Source organism: Bipolaris victoriae (genome assembly GCF_000527765.1).
Source record: "Bipolaris victoriae FI3 unplaced genomic scaffold scaffold_75, whole genome shotgun sequence".
NCBI lineage: Eukaryota > Fungi > Ascomycota > Dothideomycetes > Pleosporales > Pleosporaceae > Bipolaris > Bipolaris victoriae.
This window is the reverse complement of record NW_014575317.1, coordinates 117777-136692: the sequence shown is the minus strand read 5'-3', so window position 1 is coordinate 136692 and position 18916 is coordinate 117777. Positions and strand designations below refer to the sequence as shown.

Below are 18916 nucleotides of genomic sequence, written 5' to 3'. Positions count from 1 at the left end.
TAAGGGTAGGGTTCCCATATCAACTCCCCTGTGCCAAGCATGAGGCGGTTCTTGGCCAGTATTTCACCCGGAGATCCGCATGGCAGCGCATGGTATGCGTCCTGCAAACAACGACAACCAGGTCTCTGGTAGAATTCAGACAAAAGCAGTGGTAGTAGAATAATTACAAGAATGGTAAAGTATTGCTGTTACTGCTACCGCTACTACTACTGCCACCTCTACCGGAAACTGGAGGTATCGTCTTGATTTCTTTGTTCAAGTACGCAGATCGCGCTGGTCAACAAGGCGGCGGGGCCATGGACACGTGAAGGTTCGGTGCTAATCTTCTTCCCCGAATCTCCAGATAGCGTGGTCGGATTAGGCAGCTGCTCTTGCTGCCAAGCTGTTGTGGAATTACACGACCAAAGAAATCCAAGCACCCTGCCATCGGCCATTAGCGTCTACAAAGGGCCTGAAAAGACGAGGCCCATTACCAGCCGACGGGAGCCATTAGCCGAAGTCGTTCTTTGCGAGCACCTTCCTGTAGGAGCGTGTTGTGGCAAACATGTCAGCACTGGTCCAAGTGCACTGGCAGTGGGCAAAGGCAAAAGCGCTGACGCCATGCCGTAGCCTGATGGCCTTATCGCATAGGTAGGCAGGTCGTTACATTCATCACATCTATACCCGGCTTGGCGTAAAAGTGCGATACGGTTGGGATAGAGAGGCCGAGGTGAGGCGAATTTGTGGGAGCCGTGGACGAGCAAAAGCGCAATGGTGCCGTAAGAAAACAGCGGGAGAAACGAGCGTCTTTGTAGGTGCCTCACTGGATCCAGAGAGTATCGTTAATGGTCAATCGAGCGCATAGTGGGCTGCGTTTGAGCAGAATTGAGGCCGTTCTAGTAATGGAGCTGCGTTGTCCAAGCTGATTGGCCTGCGCGAACAAGGTGCATACTGCGTGTTCTTGCTAGTACTGGATAGTACCAAGCGCAAACCACGGCCACGGTACTATACCTGGGGGATGAGCGGGTTTGGTCTTAACCAAGGCGATCGAGAGTGATCTTTCAAAGCTTGAAGAGCTTGTTGCTGCCGGGGGTTATGAACGTCTGTTTTGGAGTATGACATTGCAGTGGTGGTGAGATGGGACGAAAGACTGCGGGCGGGCAAACCTCGGCTAGCTTCCCGTACCCTTGCACATCCTCCTCTCACCACCAACGTCCCGCTCCCGTAACCACCAATCAACTCTAGCCCGGCCATGAAGCTCACCGAAGACGACCTCTATCGCAACTCGACACAGTATCGAAACTGGTCCTTTACTCGCGCACAACTTGCCGAACAACGTCTAAGGATCAACCTTCAGGCCACTGAGCGCGTCAAGGCGAACCTTGCGCGAGTGCGAGCACAGCGCGCTCAGGTTGCTGTAGACAGTGATGCTGCGCCACCTGGCGCGGACAAGGAGAATGCGAGCGGGGCAAATACTCCCAATTCAGGAATGCAGACGACGACTGAGGTCAATTGTCTGACTGCCGAAGAGGAACTCACCGTGGTCAATGAGTTTTGCGAACGCGCCATCGCGCTCGGAAACCATTACAGCTTTCCATTGAACGTAGTTGTACGCCGCTGCCTGGCAATATCATAATGCGGACACCAACTGATAAAATTCCCAGGCAACATGTATTCAATTCATGCGTCGCTTCTATCTCTACAACTCGCCCATGACCTACCACGTCAACACCATCCTGCGTACCATAATGTTCATGGCCACCAAGATTGAGCTCTTCAACATCCACGTCTCACAGTACGCAGAAGGCGCCGGGCGCAATGTGACCACCGAAGACGTTCTCGCACCCGAATACATCATCATGCAAGGATTGCGGTACAACCTCGACGTACGCCACCCTTTCCGCGCACTCAAGGCTGGCCACATGGAACTGCTAGAGATGGTGCACGGAAAGTACCAGGGACCCGTCCAGGATATGACACCAAAGGAAGTGCAGAACAAGATACTCTCATTGCCCGCCAAGACCGGTGGTACAGCCATCAAGATGCCAGAGAAGAAAGTTGAAGAGCGAATCCACGCAGCATACGGCACCGCAACAAACACACTCCGTACTATTGCCGTACTCACAGATGCATACTTCCTCTACACCCCATCGCAAATTTGGCTCTCAGCCCACCTCCTCGCAGACGAGCCCCTCACCCTATTCTACCTCTCTACCAAACTACCCCAATCACATCCCCACCACGCCAAACTCCTGTCTACTCTGCGTGCATGTGCTTCCCTCATCTCCAGCCACCGCCTATACGTCAACGCCACGCTCCCCGCCGCTGAGCGCGACGCTCGGGAAGCAAAACACAAAGCCGAAGTCAAAGCCCTTGTGCAAAAGTTGAAAAACTGTCGGGACCCAGACAAGGTCGATCTAGTAAAGTTGAATCAGGCGCAGAAGAGAGATGCAGTCCAGGGCGATGCGCTAGAGGAGAGCAAAGCAAAGAGGAGAAAGCTTGCGAGAGAAGGATACGAAAAAGAGTCTGATGCGTTTTGGGGGCCTGAGTTGGTTAAGTCGGACAAAATGGAGAAGAATTAAAGTTTTGGGTTTTTTCTCACGGTATATGGTTTGAGTGTAATATCAGGATGGCGTTTTACAGGGAACCAAGGGTTTAATAACGATACCATGAAGCGAGTCTGATTTTCAAGAGTACAACTGCGTTAATTAGATTAAGATGCGTAGAAATAAAAGGGTTTCTCTTGTATTTCTGTTCAAATATGAGATTTAATGGGACCTAGGGATCTGCTCGTTATGTAATAGTGAAGCAGAACTGAAGATTCTGAGTGAAAACGACATATTGCCCGATTGGGCAAGTTTTGAGATGCAAGTGTGAATTCCTCTAGAAATTGTAATTTGCAGTAATTTGCCCTTGCACTCTGCAAATTGCAGCAGCTTGCAACCATTGAACCTATGTTCTTTCGTTTGACTGCAACTACCCAATTAGGCAATCCTAGAAAGTGGTGTAGATTACTGTACAGAAACGAAAATAAGCAAAATGCAGCAATCTTCATGCTGCATCTAGTATCAGTTCGACGGAAGAGGAATTGCCCAAATAGGCAAGTTTGGCATGAGGGGTAGATGACAGCAAAAGAAAAGACGTCGTGTTCGTTTTGTGTCTGCGTTTTCCAGCTGCGTTTCGGCCATTTTGGGTTTAGCGTCCAGCTTACCCAGACGGAGACAGAAAACGCAGGGCTGTTTGGTTGCAGGTCTCCGTTTTGTCCCAACATCTTAATCACGGGATTTATCCGACTCTATCCTTGAAGAAGAATTCGTAAATTCGGCTGTATTTTCACAAAAATTACAGAAGTTGTAACATCCAGCAGTTCTTTGGAGAACGATCCACGAAAATTCTCAATTTTCCAGACAACGACGCCCGTTCAGAACCCTCCGTTTCCAAAACGGAGCCCAATCCAATTAGCAAAACGCGCAATCGAACAGGCCCTGAAACTGAAAAAAAACGCAGGCCAACCGAATAATCGCCTCAAAGCCTGCCAAAACGGAGGACCTTATTTACATTTGGTTTCGGTCTAGCTCTCTCTGTCCCCGCTAAGCCCCGTTTAGGCGAGTGACGTAGTTTGGGACCACGGCGCTGGACACTCCCGGTTGCGAAATCAGACGAGACCCTGTTTTTCCCTCTGAACCCAACCTATCGGTGCTTATTTACGAGTGAGGCATGAAAAAAAAGGGGAGTCAGTTCCAAGTCGCGAGAGTAGAAACGGGCGCTCAAGGGCGTAGAAGAAAACAGCAAAAGTGCTCGTTGCCTTCTTATCTACCATCTTCTGCACGTTCTGCGTGACTCTATCATTACTCGCAAGTACATGTTATAAGAGTGGTACTGTATATAGACTTCACACACTTCCAAATCCCCAACTCCCTACTTTCTCACCTCAACTAATCTACCCACTACACCCCCCCCCCCCTCGCCTCCCCCCGTATCGCCCTGCTCCAACCCGTCTTATCGGTACCGGACAAATAAAAAGATACCCTCTCCACCACCACCCCAAACGCAGCCAATCACCTCTGCATGCGAAATCCAAACTGCCACACTCGGTAAGAAGTCAGCTTGAGGCATTGATTATAGTGGGTTTCCGCTCGTTCCCCGATGGACCCCTCGTTGCTCCTCCTTTCCTCCTTCTTCGTCGTTTAACGTCTGGACTCTGGGGCGCGCGGGACAAGGGATGTTCCCTGTTTTTTTTTGCGAGAGGGAGGGAGGGAGGGGCTTTTCGCCTCTTTTGGGTCTCCCCCACAACCATCATCACGATCTCTCCGCCCTTGGTACATGAGGGATTAAATCACGCCACTTACAGTCACGACATGGTCTCGAGATGTTTACAATGTACAAAGATGAGCTTTTGGATTTCTAATATACCTGATTTTGCGCCACACATTGAGCCAGATAGTCGTCGAGAAAAAAAAGACATGTTTTACCACCGTCCTCCCAAACGCCAGCCATGCAATCATAAAGTGAGCTTCCTCATTGCGATATGAGAGCTTAATCCACATACTCCGACCTGACCTTCTTCGCTCTCCTCTTGTTCGCCTTGAAATGCTTCCTGCTGTTCATCTTCATCTCTGCTGGATCAACATCCTGCTCCAGCGCTGCCATCATCTTGGCTTTCCTGCCGCTCAGCTCCTTGCCTTGCTCGCTATACTTGTAGTGGAATGGTTGGCTGACCTTGGCCATTCCTTGGCCTGGGCCGAAGAAGCGCTTGTCCATGCGCTGTGTCTTCTCGCCTTGAATAGGTACGCCACCGTCGAAGTCGTCGTCCATCAATGATGCGCCATCTTCGGGCATGTCTGCAAGGGACGTGTTACCAGGAACGTTTGCAAGAGGGTGGTGGCGACGCTTAGCAGGTAGATGGTTCACATCGTATAGCTCGCGGTTAAAATGCTTCTCGTCAATCGGTGGCTCTGTTGGTGGTGGGTGGCAGAACAAGATCTTGCCCTTGACGTAATCCTTGAGAATGTATCGTGCTGCTCGCGATTCATCGGGTTGACCGAGACCCTGAGTAGAGAAGCCTCGAGCAATAGCAAAGGCGCGCAATACTTCTTCAGAGGTAAGAACACCAGTGCCACCCTCCTCAAGGGGACGAGGATGAATCTTCATTCCATAGAGCGCTTCCAGGAATCGCTGTGGGATTCGCCTGGCAACAAGACCTGCAGGGCCAGTGTACTCTCGCAGTTGGTCAATTGGAAGGACACCAGCACACACAAGCTCAGCCTTGGTTGTCGCAAAGTTTGGGAATACAAGACCAGGGCAATCGCACAAGACGACCTTGTCGCTGAGATGAATAGTCTGGAAATGCTTCGTCTTTCCGGGTGTTGCAGAAACGGACACCTTCTTGGCACCGATCAAAGCGTTGATTGTGGATGACTTTCCTACGTTAGGGTAACCGACCAGACCAATTGACGTCTTGCGCGGCTCGCCATTGGGGCCCGTTTCGACATCAGGTGCATGTTGCAGGAAAAGCGCCTCGAGATCTTCTGTTGTGAGAATTCGCGTTCGCTCGTCACCATCTGCTTCAGCACTGCTCTCGCCGGGAACGTCAACCGTCTCCTCATCTACCCACTTTTCCTCCTCTTCCTTTTTGTCTTGCAGGTCAATCTTCTTGGCCTCCTTTGCGAGTTCGTCGTCTTCCTGGTCAACTTCTTCGTCTTCGTCCTCATCCGAGTAGTCCTCTGAGTCGCCCGATTCGTCGCTATCCTCTGCCAACCCACGAGCCTCGTTCATCTCCTTGGCCAGCTCAGCTGAAAAGAACTTGAAGTTGATACCAGCTTCAGTGAAATAGTCGGCCCAAATTTTTCGCTGCTCTAGTGTCATCATATCCGCCTTGTTGACCAGCAGCAAGTTGTTCTTCTTAGGATCGACCTCCTTGACATAGTCCTCCAAATCTTCAGATCGGAACATGAGTGGGTTTCGCGCATCCACAATTTGCACCACGAGATCGGATCGCTCGATAACACGCCACAGTTGCCTCCATACCTCGAGGTTGCGCTCAAAGGGCGTCATGAGTAGATCGTTGTTCTCTTGCAATTCCGCCAAGCCTCTTCGCCACTGTAGCAGCGCTGACCTTTCCAGCTCGTCCAACTCTTGCGGCGTAGTCTGTGCATCCCACTTCGGTCGCCTCGGTACTGTCAACCTATTCCTGTTCTCCTTGTGTCTCCGAGTGACATTGCGCTCCTCAGCAGCCGAGAGGAGGTATGGGTTCTTCTGGTCCTTGTGGATAATCTTGACGTTGTTCATCTTCTCAGCCGTAAAGTCGGTACCAGCTAACTCGGCAGTCGAAAGGAAGTCGTCAAGAGCGCCTTGTTCAGTGACAGAGCGCATCTTTACCCATGCCGCCTCCTTCTTCTCGTTGGTGATGTACTGTCGGATATTAGCATGGTCCAAATAACGAACTATGAGCCTTCTAAACAACTGCACTATTCTGCGCAAGCCTGCGAAAAGACTCGTATACAATATTACATACCTTCTCGCCATTTTGGCCTGTTCGCTCGATTCCCTGGTTAAAGTTGCCCCTCCGCATATCCGCACCTTTACCCTTGCTGAACCGATCGTTCATCAGGCTGTTGCCCAGCCCGACGCTCTTCTTGGACTTTGCGAGCACCATTTTTACTGCTAATTCCAAATATTCTGTAGTTGTGGTGTGTGATCCCAAAAGAGGGGTGTGAGTCGAAAGAGAAAGTTGGGAACCAAAGTTGCCCCACGTCATTCACTGGTTCCACTCGCCTAAATTATTTTTTGAGCGCCCGACGCCTAAAGACCCTTCGTTTGTAAGCGTGATTCCCCAGACTTCCACAGCCAACACTTGCCACTTCAACACATACCAGAAAAAAGTTACACCACACCTGCAAGATGCCTCGCCGAAAGTTCATGTAAGTAGAGAAATTGCGCGCGCTGCGATACCCCGCTGACCCCGCGAATAGCGATAAGAAGACGGCGATAAACTTTCGCCTCGTGCACCGCGCACAGAATGACCCGCGAATCCACGATGAAGACGCCCCGCAAATGGTCTTTGCCGAGACTGTTGCGCCAAACCAACGCGAAGTATCAGAGCCTGCAGGAAGTTCGCGAGCGTCGCAATACTCGGCAGCAACGGGACGAAGCAAGATCAAGTCAAGACGTGATCTAGAGAGCGAGTACGGATCCAAAGTGCGAAACAACGAGGGTGAAGCCGCCAACTATGGCATCTTCTACGACGACACCGAGTATGACTACATGCAGCACATGCGCGACCTGGGCACCGGTGGCGGCGATGCCTACTTTATCGAGGCCAAGCAGGAAAAGAAGGGAAAGCAAAAGATGGACTTGGCCGACATGCTGCGAGATGCGTCACTGAATGACAGCAAGAGCCAGGCCGATATGAGCGTCAGCAGCAACATCAGCAGCGTGAGCGACCTTTTCGGTGAGGATATGGCACCCTCGGAGTTTGTGCGCAAAACAACATACCAGGACCAGCAAAATATCCCAGACGCCCTTGCAGGCTTCCAGCCCGACATGGACCCGAGATTACGAGAAGTGCTTGAGGCGCTCGAAGATGAGGCCTATGTTGACGATGAGGAGGATATTTTCAACGAACTAGCACAAGATGGCTACGAAATCGACCAAAGAGAATGGGATGCCAGTGCCGACTTTGATGACGATGAGCGAGACCCAATGGATCGCTTCCTGGACGAAGAAGATCCTGGCTGGGAAACCGACGACACAATCAAAGCATCATCTCCCAAAGTCAAAGCCAAGAAACCATCTGAGGACTCTACGGACCCTTCATCCCTCCCCGCCCCAGATGCAGCGCCCGCCCCAGCAGACGCAGAAGACATGGCGTACCTAAAGGAATTCAAAAAATTCAAAGAGGACGTCAAAGCCGCCAAACCCAACAAGCCCGCCGCCGCACCCGCAGACACGCAATCCTTCATCACTGGCGCCTCAGCCCTGACTTCTGGCGGCCGCAAGAAGAAGCGCAAGGGTGCCATGACATCCACATCCGGCTACTCCATGTCCTCATCTGCCCTTCACCGCACAGAAGGTCTCACCCTCCTCGACCAGCGCTTCGACAAAATCGAAGAAGAATACGCAAACGACGACGTCTTTGACTTCCCCGACGACGCGTCCATGGTTTCGGGAATGAGCAAAATGAGCGGTATGACGGGTATGAGTCAGTGGTCTAGCAGTCAGGCCCCGCCTTTGCTCCGCTCGGATTTCGACTCCATCATGGATGATTTCTTGGGTAATCATCATACCCAAGGGAAGCGCAGGGTCAAGAAGGGGAAGCAGCAGACGGGATTGGAGCAGTTGGATGAGGTCAGGAAGGGTCTTGGGGCGCCGATTGTCAAGCCAAAGGATCATTTTAGTGTGCTCAAGGCTTGAGGTCTTGTTGTGCTTTTTTTTTAATTGATTGCATGGAATGGGCGTTTCTGGTCATGAATAGGTATGGGAACTGGGTTTCGACCACTTGATGTACGCATGTATACCCACATGTCGGTGTATGGAATTTACGACATAGATGGGGATTATGAAAAATCTTCTTTTTGATTTATCTAGACGTCTTGTCATAAAAATCTCATATCCTTACGACTGTGCCGTTGAATTTATTCGATTCATTCGTTCATTCATCAACATCGTGATACATGACCTTTGTCCTCCTACACCCACATCTCTACTTCCCCTCCACAAAACTCTAAGCCTTGGGCTCGACATTAACCCCCGTAATCCCCTTCTGCAACGCCTTCTTACTAACAATCCTAAACCCACCGACGAGCATCAGCGCGGCCAACGACCCCGACACAACAGCCAGGGTAACAAACGCGCCAATCACGCCCCCAATCACCGGCGAAAGCGCACTGCTAGCACCCTCCTTCTCAGCCTGACCCTCAGTCTTCGCCGCAAACGCAGCGCACGATCCCGCCGTGTTGCCGCACTTGCCGCACCACTGCTCAGTAGATGTGATAGCGAACTTGCTCAGCTTATCCTTGAATTCAGCCCACGAAACGGCATCCGACTTGCCGCCGAAAAGCGGGTAGACGGATGGTTCACTCGCGTTGCTCGCTGTGCCATTGTGGAACAAGAAGCGCACCTGAAGATCCTTTTCCGCGGGGAATCCAGCACCAGCGTCGGCGGTGGTAAAGAGCTCGAATGCCATGGAGCTGGCGTAGTCGACTACGCCGGTGAAGTCCTGGTTCACGCTGGGTAGGTCTGCGAGACCGAAGAAGGATAGGAATGTGGCGTAGGCGCCGAATTGGATGCCGAGTTTGCTGGAGCCAGAGGTGCGGATTACGTTGGTCATGTAGGAAAGGATTTCGCCTGCAAGTTGCATGCCTGCGACGGCGCGTATGTTGTCGCTCGCGTTGTAGGCGAGGCCCCATTCGTGGGCGTTGGCGAGGGCAGTGAGTTGGTTGAGGGTGGAGTTTGTAAGGACCTCGGAGTTTGGGATGGTGGAGTTGTGAATTTCGGCTACGTGGAGGATGTCGTAGACTTTTTGTTGTTAGAAAGTACTGGAGACAAGGGGTAAGAGAAGAGGACATACCGATGTAGGCGTTCTTGTAAGTCACTTGGTCGTCGCTGATGACGCCGTTGATAGAAGGGACGAGGGATTTGTAAAACCCAGAGGTGCTTGAAGCAAGGTCCTTGTATTCTTGACTTTCAAAGTACGAGTTTGAGCTCGCCTTTGCATTCTGGCAGCTTGAAGCATCCTGGAGCCAACCAGAATCCTCTGAGCCAGCACCGGTTTCAATGGTGTTGACGGGAATCAGCTGGTATCCATCCATGGGGGCCTGGACATTCTGGCCGTTGGCAAGAGTCGAGACAGTCTGGACAGGTGGGTACAGACCCTGCAGGAAACCCATGGCAGAGTTTTGGAGAACATTGTCGACGGGTGCTTGAACCTGCAGCTGGGACAACTTTACTTCGTCCTCGTTGATGCCGCGAATCTTGGAGTCACCGGACAGGTAACGTGAGCGGTAGTACTGTCCGGAAGTGTAAACCTGCTCGTATCCAAGCGTGGTTAGGTTGGTGGGAGCAAGAGCCTTTGGTGTACGGTCACCATGGCGATGGAAGACATAAGCACCCAGGACAGTCTCAGCAGCCTCGGCACCAGCCAGCATGAAGAGGGCGGAGAGAGCAGCGACAGACTTCATGGTGGGCAATTGGAGGATTGTCAACGACCGGAGCTGTACGTGAAAACAGGCAAAGCAATTGAACCCAGAGCAGAGCAGCAAAGCTTGTGAGCAGAGGTGGGATGCGGAAACAATCACTGCGGATATAGCAGGACCTTATACTCTATCATGAACTTGTCAAATGCACCCCGCTAAGTAAACATGAGGTAAGCTCCGGAGAGATTGGATATCACGACCCGTAAATCCGTCCAATCTGAACAACGACGGCCCATATGTAGCGGGGCACTTTGCCCAACGTGCAGGCGCTGCGTGCAATGGTGGGAAATCGGGGAGGGGCATGCAAGTGGGGTGCGGACTGAAGCGTGACAAGCTTTTCCGCGCGAATAATGTTCAGTTGGCATGTGGCAGCCAGGACACAAGTGGACGGCTCAGATAGGAAATTCATCGGGTGGGCCGACTGGTAAGTAGTGGTAAGGATGACGAAGCATGTAGTCTACTCGTCGCTCCCATACAGTATTTCGCAAACCCCACCTATCGGCACATCAAGAACGGCGTCTGTGCCGAAGCTCCACAGGCTCTTCCAATCCACGTCAATGGATGCATCGAACTGGTATGCAGACAATGAGCCTCTGCGACTCGGAGGCGCACTTGCTCGGCTGCCATTTTCCTTGTCCTTGTCTTGAAGCTTTTCTGTCAGTAGCCGGGGATCGCGTACAATCTGGCCCGTCTTCTTGTCCACAGCCGCAATCTGAGCGCTGTCATCAACCAAATTCTCGCAGCTGCTCAGCGGCAGCGTGAGGTAGCGCGTGTTGTAGCTCGCAAGCGCAACATAAATGTAGATGACCAGCACAACCAGCCAGCAGGGCACAGCAAGCGCCCACCATCGATTGGGATAGTAGTGTATGCCCATCTGGTGCAGCATTGGCGCTGGCACGTAAGCCCAGAGGATGTACATGAGGAACGCGGCCGAGCTGCCCAGATACAGCGCAAAGCCATAGTACTCGTACGTCGGGACCTTTGGTGAGGCGCGCGGGACTGTTGGTGCATGCCGTGCCGAGTTGGCGAGGTTGGTTGTGTTTGATGTGGGTGTACTCGTCCCATTGCTATGCGAGCCAGCCCTGGAGGTATCTACATCGGACGAGTCTGGAGTTGTAGGTCTCGAGGTTGGCCGGCTGAATGCAGGGCGGAGGAGCGAGGTGAGCGATGGCGACGGCGGTAGAGGGTTCGGCGGTCGATTGTAAAAGGGCGGGAAGAGGGCGGTCCCTGTGTGAACATGCTGGAGATGTGTATACGACTTGGATGTGTAGAGACCCCGAGATACAGGCGCATGCTCCTCTTCCTCGCCCGAAGACACACTGCCTATATCCTCTACGGCAAACATACCCTCGTCATCGTCGTCATCGTCATTGTAGTCGTCCTGGTAGTCTTCCACAGAGGCCGTCTCAGAGACGGCACTGTTGGAAACCGGCGAGAGCGGGTCTACAGGGGGAGCGGATCGGAGAGGAGACTTAATCTTTTCTTCCTGCTGGCTCTCTCCATTGTACATGCGCAAGGTTGGTAGATTAGGCGTGGACTTGGAGTAGAAGCCCGAAGGCATCGAGTTCCCCCTACTCTGAGGTGACATGTCATCGGTCGTCTGGCGCAATGGGAGCCGCATGTCCTTTGCGTGCTTGAGCCTCACAATCACGCGTTCGGCGCTAAAATCGGAATCATTCCGAAGCATTCCACTAAATATATACCATCTTAATTGGCCATCTTTGTTATCACTCCTCACGTCATTACACACTTTCAATGCTCATAGGCTTTTGATTCTAGATATTACAAAATCACATCTACAGCTTGCTAGCCTCTCCGCTCGTCCTGTTCAGATACAGAGGATCTTGGGGCTCATAGCCATACTTCCTGCAGAGCTCATCGCCCTTCTTCTTCTGCGCCTCGATCCTTTGCTTGTGTGCTGGTCCCTTCTTGTTCTCATTCCTGCCAAGCTGGAGGAGATGCACCTCATCTGGTCCATCGACAATGCGCATCGTCCTGCCTGACGCCCACATCTGTGCCAATGGCGTATCTTGGCTGACACCAGCACCACCGTAGGCTTGCATCGCCCAGTCAATCACCTTGAGGTTGACCTCTGGTACAAGAACCTTGACCTCGGCAATTTCCTTGAGCGCACCCTTGGCATTGGTCTCGTCAATCTGGATAGCAGCATTGCACACAGCAAGACGGGCAGCGTCAATCTCAATACGCGATCGAGCAACACGCTCCAGCATGATGCCGTGCTTGTTGAGCAGCTCACCGAAAGGCTTCTTGCGCTCGTCGTTGATGCGAGCCAAGAACCACTCCAATGCCTTCTCGGCAGAGCCAATGCTCCTCATGGCGTGGTGGATACGTCCAGGGCCAAGACGGCCTTGGATAATCTCGAAGCCGCGGCCCTCGCCGAGCACCATGTTGCTGGCAGGCACGCGGACATTCTCAAATGTAACGTGTCCGTGACCATGGGGTGCATCGTCGAATCCCATGACTGAAAGCATGCGGTGGATGGTAACGCCAGGCGTGTCATTGGGGACGAGAATGACCGACTGTTGCTTGTACTTGTCGGCGTTGTTGGGGTCCGTCTTTCCAAGAACGATGAAGATCTTGCAGCGCGGGTCACCAATGCCTGATGACCACCATTTCTAAGACCATGTTAGTCAAGAACGGAACAATGGGGATACAAAGACGAACCTGGCCGTTCAGGACATAGTGATCACCGTCGCGCTTGATGCTCATCTCAATGTTGGTGGCATCACTCGAGGCGACCTGAGGCTCGGTCATCAAGAAGGCAGAGCGAATCTTGCCCTGTAGCAGCGGGTCGAGCCATTGTCTCTTCTGTGCCTCACTGCCGTACTTGGCAAGGACCTCCATATTGCCAGTGTCGGGGGCAGAGCAGTTGACCGCCTCGGAAGCTGTTCGGCTCTTGCCCAGGTACTCGGCCATGAGCCCGTACTCGAGATTGCTGAAGCCAGCGCCCTCCTTGAAATGCGCCTTGGGCAGGAACATGTTCCATAGTCCAAGCTCCTGGGCCCGCTTCTTGAGGTCCTCCATGATGGATGGGTGTGCCGAGAAGCGCTCTTGTACGCTCTGGCCGAGCTGGCGTGCGTATACGGCATCGGCGGGAATACATTCTTCTTCAACAAACCTCTCTACCTATGGCCGCGGTTAGTACAAGCTTTATTGTTCTTAGCTTTCCAAGCTCCTTACAATGTCGAGAGTCTTTGCGGCTCTTTCGCTGACAAACGGCCGAGCAATGGCGGGAATGCGCTTGGAAGCTGGAATGTGGCCATTCTGGCTGTTGCTCAGCAAATCAAAGGCTCGGTCGTATGGTACAGACATGGCTGCGTGTGTGGGAGAGGAGATGGATTCTGGAACAACAAGACGAGGGGAATCCGGGGTACTTTAACAAATCGTGTGGAGGCGGCGCATTGGCGGCTATGAAGGGTGCAGTTGCGCTACTCCGCGTCAAAAGTTGCCGAGGTATGTTGCAGATCAACTCCGCTTTGATCTCGCTCTGTTCAACCTCTCACACCATCCATGACTCTCACACAACCGATGGGGCCGGGAAATTCAGATGACCAGCTATTCCCACTCAGAATAGCTGTCAACGATATAGAATATACCTATTGTAAGGCACATAAGTACTAATATCCTTATAAGCTATACATGGTTCGATGCGCAGACTCCACTTTTATCATCTTTAGATTTTTTCAATATCAAGGTACGCCTACTGCAGCTGTAGCTGCCTGAAGAGGACATATACAGCGAATCGACCATGGCTTGAGGTGGAGTTGCGCTACTGGGAGCAGCTGCCATTCTCCGGCTACACCGGTTGCATGAAGGCGTGAGCTAGCAGTGATTTGCGGGTGAAACTGGATCTGCGATTGGTAGTGGACAGGGACTACTGTTACGGTCATCTTTGGCATTGCATATATGTAGTTCCCGGGTTGATGGTAAGTTCCCTGCTGATCCAGTAAGATTAAGTTCCTCAACGACACGGGAAGTAATCGATACACTATGTAAGCTTCCTAATGACGCAGTAAGCAAAGCGGGATGGTATACTTTCCGTGGCTTGCCGTACTCTTATAATGAGGCAGACAGTTTGACTGGTAAAAATCAAATCCAACTACCAAAAACACGAACCGGACACAATGCCAGAACTGTCTGCCCAATTCCCCCGCGAGCTCACTGACATGGTGCTGACAGAGCTCGTCCTCTTACACAACGACGACCCTGCCCACCAGTGGACTCATCTCCGCTTGCTCTCTCGGCACCTCAAGGCTTCAGTTGAGCAGCATTTCCGAGACTTTTGGTTACCCAAGCTCTCTTTTGCCATATCCATCTATGGCTTCCCTGACGCTGAGTGTATAGTTTTTGGTCCTCCTCAAGGAAAGAGCGCCAGGTTCGAAAAGAGAGAGAGAGACGCAAGTCGCGAGTATGCGGTATTCGAGGCAGATCATGACCAAAAGTATATGACCACTGCTCTTGGGAGCGAACTGATCGGCTGGTTGCACAGAGCCACCCGCCCGGTGCTCTGGCCGCCACAGGACAATGAACACCCTAAATCCATCTTTGTTCGACTCGGTGAAGGCACCCTAAACAAGGGCTTCACAAAAGGTGGCATCGTCAGCAACACCGCCGTTCCAGGTATCAAGATCAACACCGAAACAGACCCGTGGCAATTGTCATTCGACTGGAAGTCCATGTTCACCTGGCTTTTGACCGAAGAAACATTACTGCAGAGCTTTCGCAACAAGTTACTCGACAACTTTCTACCAGAGATAGAGACGGTAAAGGGATGGGAAGCGAGACAGGTAGCTATATATGGTTTCCTGCTCCGTCGCTATCAAGTCCAGCGTAAATCCATCCTAGCCGCATATTGGGACCACGTCGCCCAACACGCCTCATCTGACGCGTCTCGATCCGTATATTCTCCCGCTGAAACTTTTGACGTTACGCCATACGTGAAGCAACCCAATCTACGCCACCCTCACGCTTCAGCTTTCGACTTTGATGCTGCTATCTCCAGCCTTGGCGGCGGCCAAAGCATCGTCTTCTACATTCCCGGCTGGCAAACCTGGTCGATCTACCAACTCGCGCGCATGCGTATCCTCGATGAATTATCCCACGACGACGAGTTTCCCAGTGAAAACTTTAGTACCGAGTGTGAACACTACTATATCGATATCCTCCTGCGCCAGAATAGAGTGCTGAAGAGGAGAAAGGACGTCAATGATCGGGTACTTGACAAGCACTTGAGGGGCCCTCTCTTAAACCTCATGTGGTTCTGGATATCGTGCGAAGCTGAAGTTACAGCTGCGTCTCAGAATTTTAGTTTCACCGTCAATTTGTTACTAAAACTATCCGCCATTCCAATGTTATGTTTTTTTACTCATCTGTTTAGGTGTTCTGTATTGGAATCTTGTGATAAAGTATCACCACCTATGTAAGGTATTATATCTTTAAACAACGATTTTTAAAGAGGTAGTTAAACAAGTTCATGTACTTTTTCTTCATAGTTAGACTATGACGCGAAATAGTCAACATCACATCATATAATGCAACAACCCTTGATAGTACTTTGGATACATACAAAGTAGCACTAGTTTCTCTCTTCTCTTATCTTCACCTCCCCAGTTTCCCCTAACTAGGCTTCAGCGAAGCAAGAAAGAACACCAAATTACCATTCTTTTGCATTTTTAGAAGAAGAAAAAAAACGCCAGAATAAATTCATAACTTCATTAATCAACCTAAACTAAAAAAAAAACTCCTAGTAATGAAATCATCCAAGAAACCCCCAACTCCTCATACCCCCCTCCTCTCTCTCTCTCTCTCTCTCTCCAAAACTTAAAAGAAAAGAAACCCCATTTCATACCCTCCTAGATCTCCCCTCTCAAAACCATCTGCCCAACCTCTTCCCCCCCAAACCACTTCACCGCGCCACCCTCCTCGCACTCCCACCACGCCCCACAAGCCTTATACTGACAACTATAAAACGCCTTGCGCCTGCCCCTCGCATCCCGCGCATTCATGGCAACCAGGCGCATGGAATACGAGGGATTGCACCAGCAGGTTACGTTTGGATCGAGGCCGCGGGCGTCTGCGAAGCCGTTCCAGGAGCGGCAGGAAGGGTTGGTGCAGAGGCGGTAAGGGCGGGAGTTGTTGAGGTTGGTGGAGTGCGTGGTTAGGAGTTTATTGGGCGAAGTGCATTTGGGGCAGGTGGCGCCTGGGTCGGCAGTTGGGGGTGGGCTGGGTGGAGAATGAGGGAGAGGAGGCGGGAGGGGAGCAGGGAAGGTGGTGGTGATGGGGGTGGGGGTTGTGAGGGTTGTTGGGGCGGTTGTTTGGCGTGAGGGGTGGGTGGTGGATAAGGGGGACGAAGGGGGGGAGGGGGATGAGGAGAGCGAGGGGGGGGATGGGTAGGTTGGAACGGTGGGTTTGGGGCGGAGTGGGAGTGGTTTTTTGGTTCTCTGTGGAGAAGAAGAAGAAGAGGATATGGTGGTTTTCTCCTGGGCTTGCGGACTTCCATTTCCGGCAGAGAAAACAAAAGGTTGCGTGGTGATCTCTTCTTTCTTCTCGTACGAACTGGCTGATAGTGGTGTTTTCAAGAGACTCTTCGGTTCTTGTCCGTTGGTCGCCTTGATATATGAGCCTAGCTGCACATCTTCTGTCGAGTATCTTGCTTCCTTGTCACGGCGCTTTGGCAATGGCTTGATGGGCCGAGCTGCAATGTCCTTCTTTTCGTCTTGTTTCTTGGTGTCTGAGGAAGAAGGGCTGATATCATCGGGATCTGGGGCAGAGGAGACAACGGTTTGCACCTTGGACAAGGAGTTTACCGAGTAATCTGGTGGAGGCGTGATTTCCTCCTTGGCTTTCGTAGTAGTCTCGACAACATGCTCTTTGGTTGGTAGTATAGGATCAAGAGCCGGCTGTCCATGCAGTACTGTAGTAACCGTTAGCCATATTAAACTAGTTAAAAGCAAGAAGGGGGAGGGGATATACGAAAGATCTTACCATATGGGTATCTGACAACAGAATCTGAATATTTCCTCCGGCGTCCCGAGCAACAACAGCAAAGTAACCCAAAGAACCCCATTTGTGCAAACTATTCCGTTTTCGATCCAGTGACCTAATTAAATCTGAATATCAACAATATTGACGAACTCCCCTAATCCCTCTAACCCAGAAACCCCCTCACACTAGTTATATACACTCCCACTCCCAGGCACCCACCCTTAACCCCCAATCCCGCCTACATCCTCAGCCTCGCCAACCCAACCCCACACCTCCTACACAGCCCCCAGTATAACCCCATATCCGTCCCCCCATCCCTTCCCAAAGAAGAAGCGGATACAAATACTCCACCAAGTATCCAGTAAAAAAACGGCGTTCGGAGCAAAAAAAAAAGAGGCTTGAACAGCACATTCGTTCGACGTCGCAGACGATGCATAACCGCCCGCCCACCCCGTCGTCACAAGGGTAAGCGAGGGAGATGTGGCTTGGCAATAACAGCAGTCCGGATGCGGGTGGGTTAAGTCTTATCGATACCTGGGGTGTTAGGTTTTTGTGGCTGAGTTTTTCCGGGGGGGGGGGGGGGTTTGGCGAGGGTGTCTGGGGTGGGAAGTGGGAAGTCGGCGAGGCAAAAGGTGATGGTTGATGCATGAAGTCGGTGGTATGTCGGGGAGATGGGTGGTTCTTTTGGGGGCGGAAAGGCGGGAGGGAGTGGGTTGGAGGTTTGGGTAAGTGCGGGAGAGATGTGATGAGTAGGTAAAGTAGTTGAGATACGGTTTTTGACATTCTTCCTTTTTGGGGGGGACTATGTAGAGGGTTTTTTTTTTCTGGTTTAATTGCGAGTGGTGTTTTTGAGCGATTGGAGAATGAGGTCGTTAAGGGTGAAGTCTGAACGGCAATCATGAAAAGATGGCAGCCCCAGGCATTCAGGCTACATCAATATTTGCTTTGCTAGTCAAGATTGATAATAGGGCATGTATTCAGGTAGATAGGCTACCAGCTATTCCCTCGAAAAATGCCCACTGTAAATGAGGCGCTGCATCATACAAGCGCCGAAGCCTGGCTATGGCAAGTAGAAATCATCATCATCTAGGCAAGCCACGCATCATCATGTTGGCGAGAAGAATGATATTGGATTGAGATGCGGGTTTCAAGATACGGGAAGGGAAGCGTTTAAGAGGTCGTCAAGTAGGTCGTTCAGATAGAGAAAGAGATACTTGTGGCTTTCACCCCACTCTTATTACCAAATAGAATTGGAATTGGCACAAAGGCTGAGGAAAGCAAGAAATCCAGGCCGAAATAGATGATTCCTGTGTTTATGATGCCTAAGGCGTTTTTGTTGCAGCCTGTTGATGTAGGGAAACGGATTATGTTAGAATTGAATTAGCGTAGCATTTATGATGGACTAGTCGGGATTAGGTTGGAGTAGCACTTAGAAGGTTGAAAAATGCCCTAGGAAGTAAATTAATCAAAACGTTGACCGGTCGATATATCTTTGCAAAACTTTGGGGAGCCAATTTATGTAATGACGCATACATTTGAAAAAACACATCAAGTAAAAAGATATGCGAGAATTCAGTAGGAGATGCACATGATGTAACAATACTGAGTTTAGTAGCATGCAAGGTTGACTTGAATGTTGCATCTGGCATATAAAAACTTGGACTTGGACTAGCAGCACCACCCTTTGTTGGAAATGTAACTACAAGATTACGGAAGTGGTGCTGGTTGGGGAGCCAAGA

The 18916-nt window shown here is 51.3% G+C and overlaps 8 protein-coding genes across 8 annotated transcripts; 3 read left to right on the top strand and 5 right to left on the bottom strand.

The window, feature by feature from the left end:
* Nucleotides 1–1231: 1231 nt before the first annotated feature.
* COCVIDRAFT_18159 (hypothetical protein) lies at nt 1232–2561 on the top strand (the record flags this gene model as incomplete). Its single annotated transcript, XM_014698567.1, has 2 exons — nt 1232–1588; nt 1644–2561. 2 exons carry the CDS (start codon nt 1232–1234, stop codon nt 2559–2561), a joined length of 1275 nt encoding a protein of 424 aa, XP_014554053.1.
* Nucleotides 2562–4515: 1954 nt separating this feature from the next.
* Nucleotides 4516–6634, bottom strand: COCVIDRAFT_18158 (hypothetical protein; the record flags this gene model as incomplete). Its single annotated transcript, XM_014698566.1, has 2 exons — nt 4516–6390; nt 6494–6634. The coding sequence occupies 2 exons, from the start codon at nt 6632–6634 to the stop codon at nt 4516–4518; spliced, it is 2016 nt and encodes a 671-aa protein (XP_014554052.1).
* A 245-nt stretch (nt 6635–6879) lies between these two features.
* On the top strand, nt 6880–8391 carry COCVIDRAFT_40000 (hypothetical protein; the record flags this gene model as incomplete). Its single annotated transcript, XM_014698616.1, has 2 exons — nt 6880–6899; nt 6951–8391. The coding sequence occupies 2 exons, from the start codon at nt 6880–6882 to the stop codon at nt 8389–8391; spliced, it is 1461 nt and encodes a 486-aa protein (XP_014554102.1).
* A 310-nt stretch (nt 8392–8701) lies between these two features.
* COCVIDRAFT_105996 (hypothetical protein) lies at nt 8702–10157 on the bottom strand (the record flags this gene model as incomplete). Its single annotated transcript, XM_014698615.1, has 2 exons — nt 8702–9495; nt 9548–10157. The coding sequence occupies 2 exons, from the start codon at nt 10155–10157 to the stop codon at nt 8702–8704; spliced, it is 1404 nt and encodes a 467-aa protein (XP_014554101.1).
* A 472-nt stretch (nt 10158–10629) lies between these two features.
* On the bottom strand, nt 10630–11760 carry COCVIDRAFT_105980 (hypothetical protein; the record flags this gene model as incomplete). The annotated part of the gene is made up of 1 exon (XM_014698614.1): nt 10630–11760. One exon carries the CDS (start codon nt 11758–11760, stop codon nt 10630–10632), a length of 1131 nt encoding a protein of 376 aa, XP_014554100.1.
* A 208-nt stretch (nt 11761–11968) lies between these two features.
* On the bottom strand, nt 11969–13505 carry COCVIDRAFT_105930 (hypothetical protein; the record flags this gene model as incomplete). The annotated part of the gene is made up of 3 exons (XM_014698613.1): nt 11969–12808; nt 12858–13319; nt 13374–13505. The coding sequence occupies 3 exons, from the start codon at nt 13503–13505 to the stop codon at nt 11969–11971; spliced, it is 1434 nt and encodes a 477-aa protein (XP_014554099.1).
* An 812-nt stretch (nt 13506–14317) lies between these two features.
* Nucleotides 14318–15594, top strand: COCVIDRAFT_28825 (hypothetical protein; the record flags this gene model as incomplete). Its single annotated transcript, XM_014698612.1, has 2 exons — nt 14318–15508; nt 15571–15594. The coding sequence occupies 2 exons, from the start codon at nt 14318–14320 to the stop codon at nt 15592–15594; spliced, it is 1215 nt and encodes a 404-aa protein (XP_014554098.1).
* Nucleotides 15595–16045: 451 nt separating this feature from the next.
* On the bottom strand, nt 16046–17259 carry COCVIDRAFT_105988 (hypothetical protein; the record flags this gene model as incomplete). Its single annotated transcript, XM_014698611.1, has 2 exons — nt 16046–17106; nt 17178–17259. The coding sequence occupies 2 exons, from the start codon at nt 17257–17259 to the stop codon at nt 16046–16048; spliced, it is 1143 nt and encodes a 380-aa protein (XP_014554097.1).
* Between the last annotated feature and the right edge of the window lie 1657 nt (nt 17260–18916).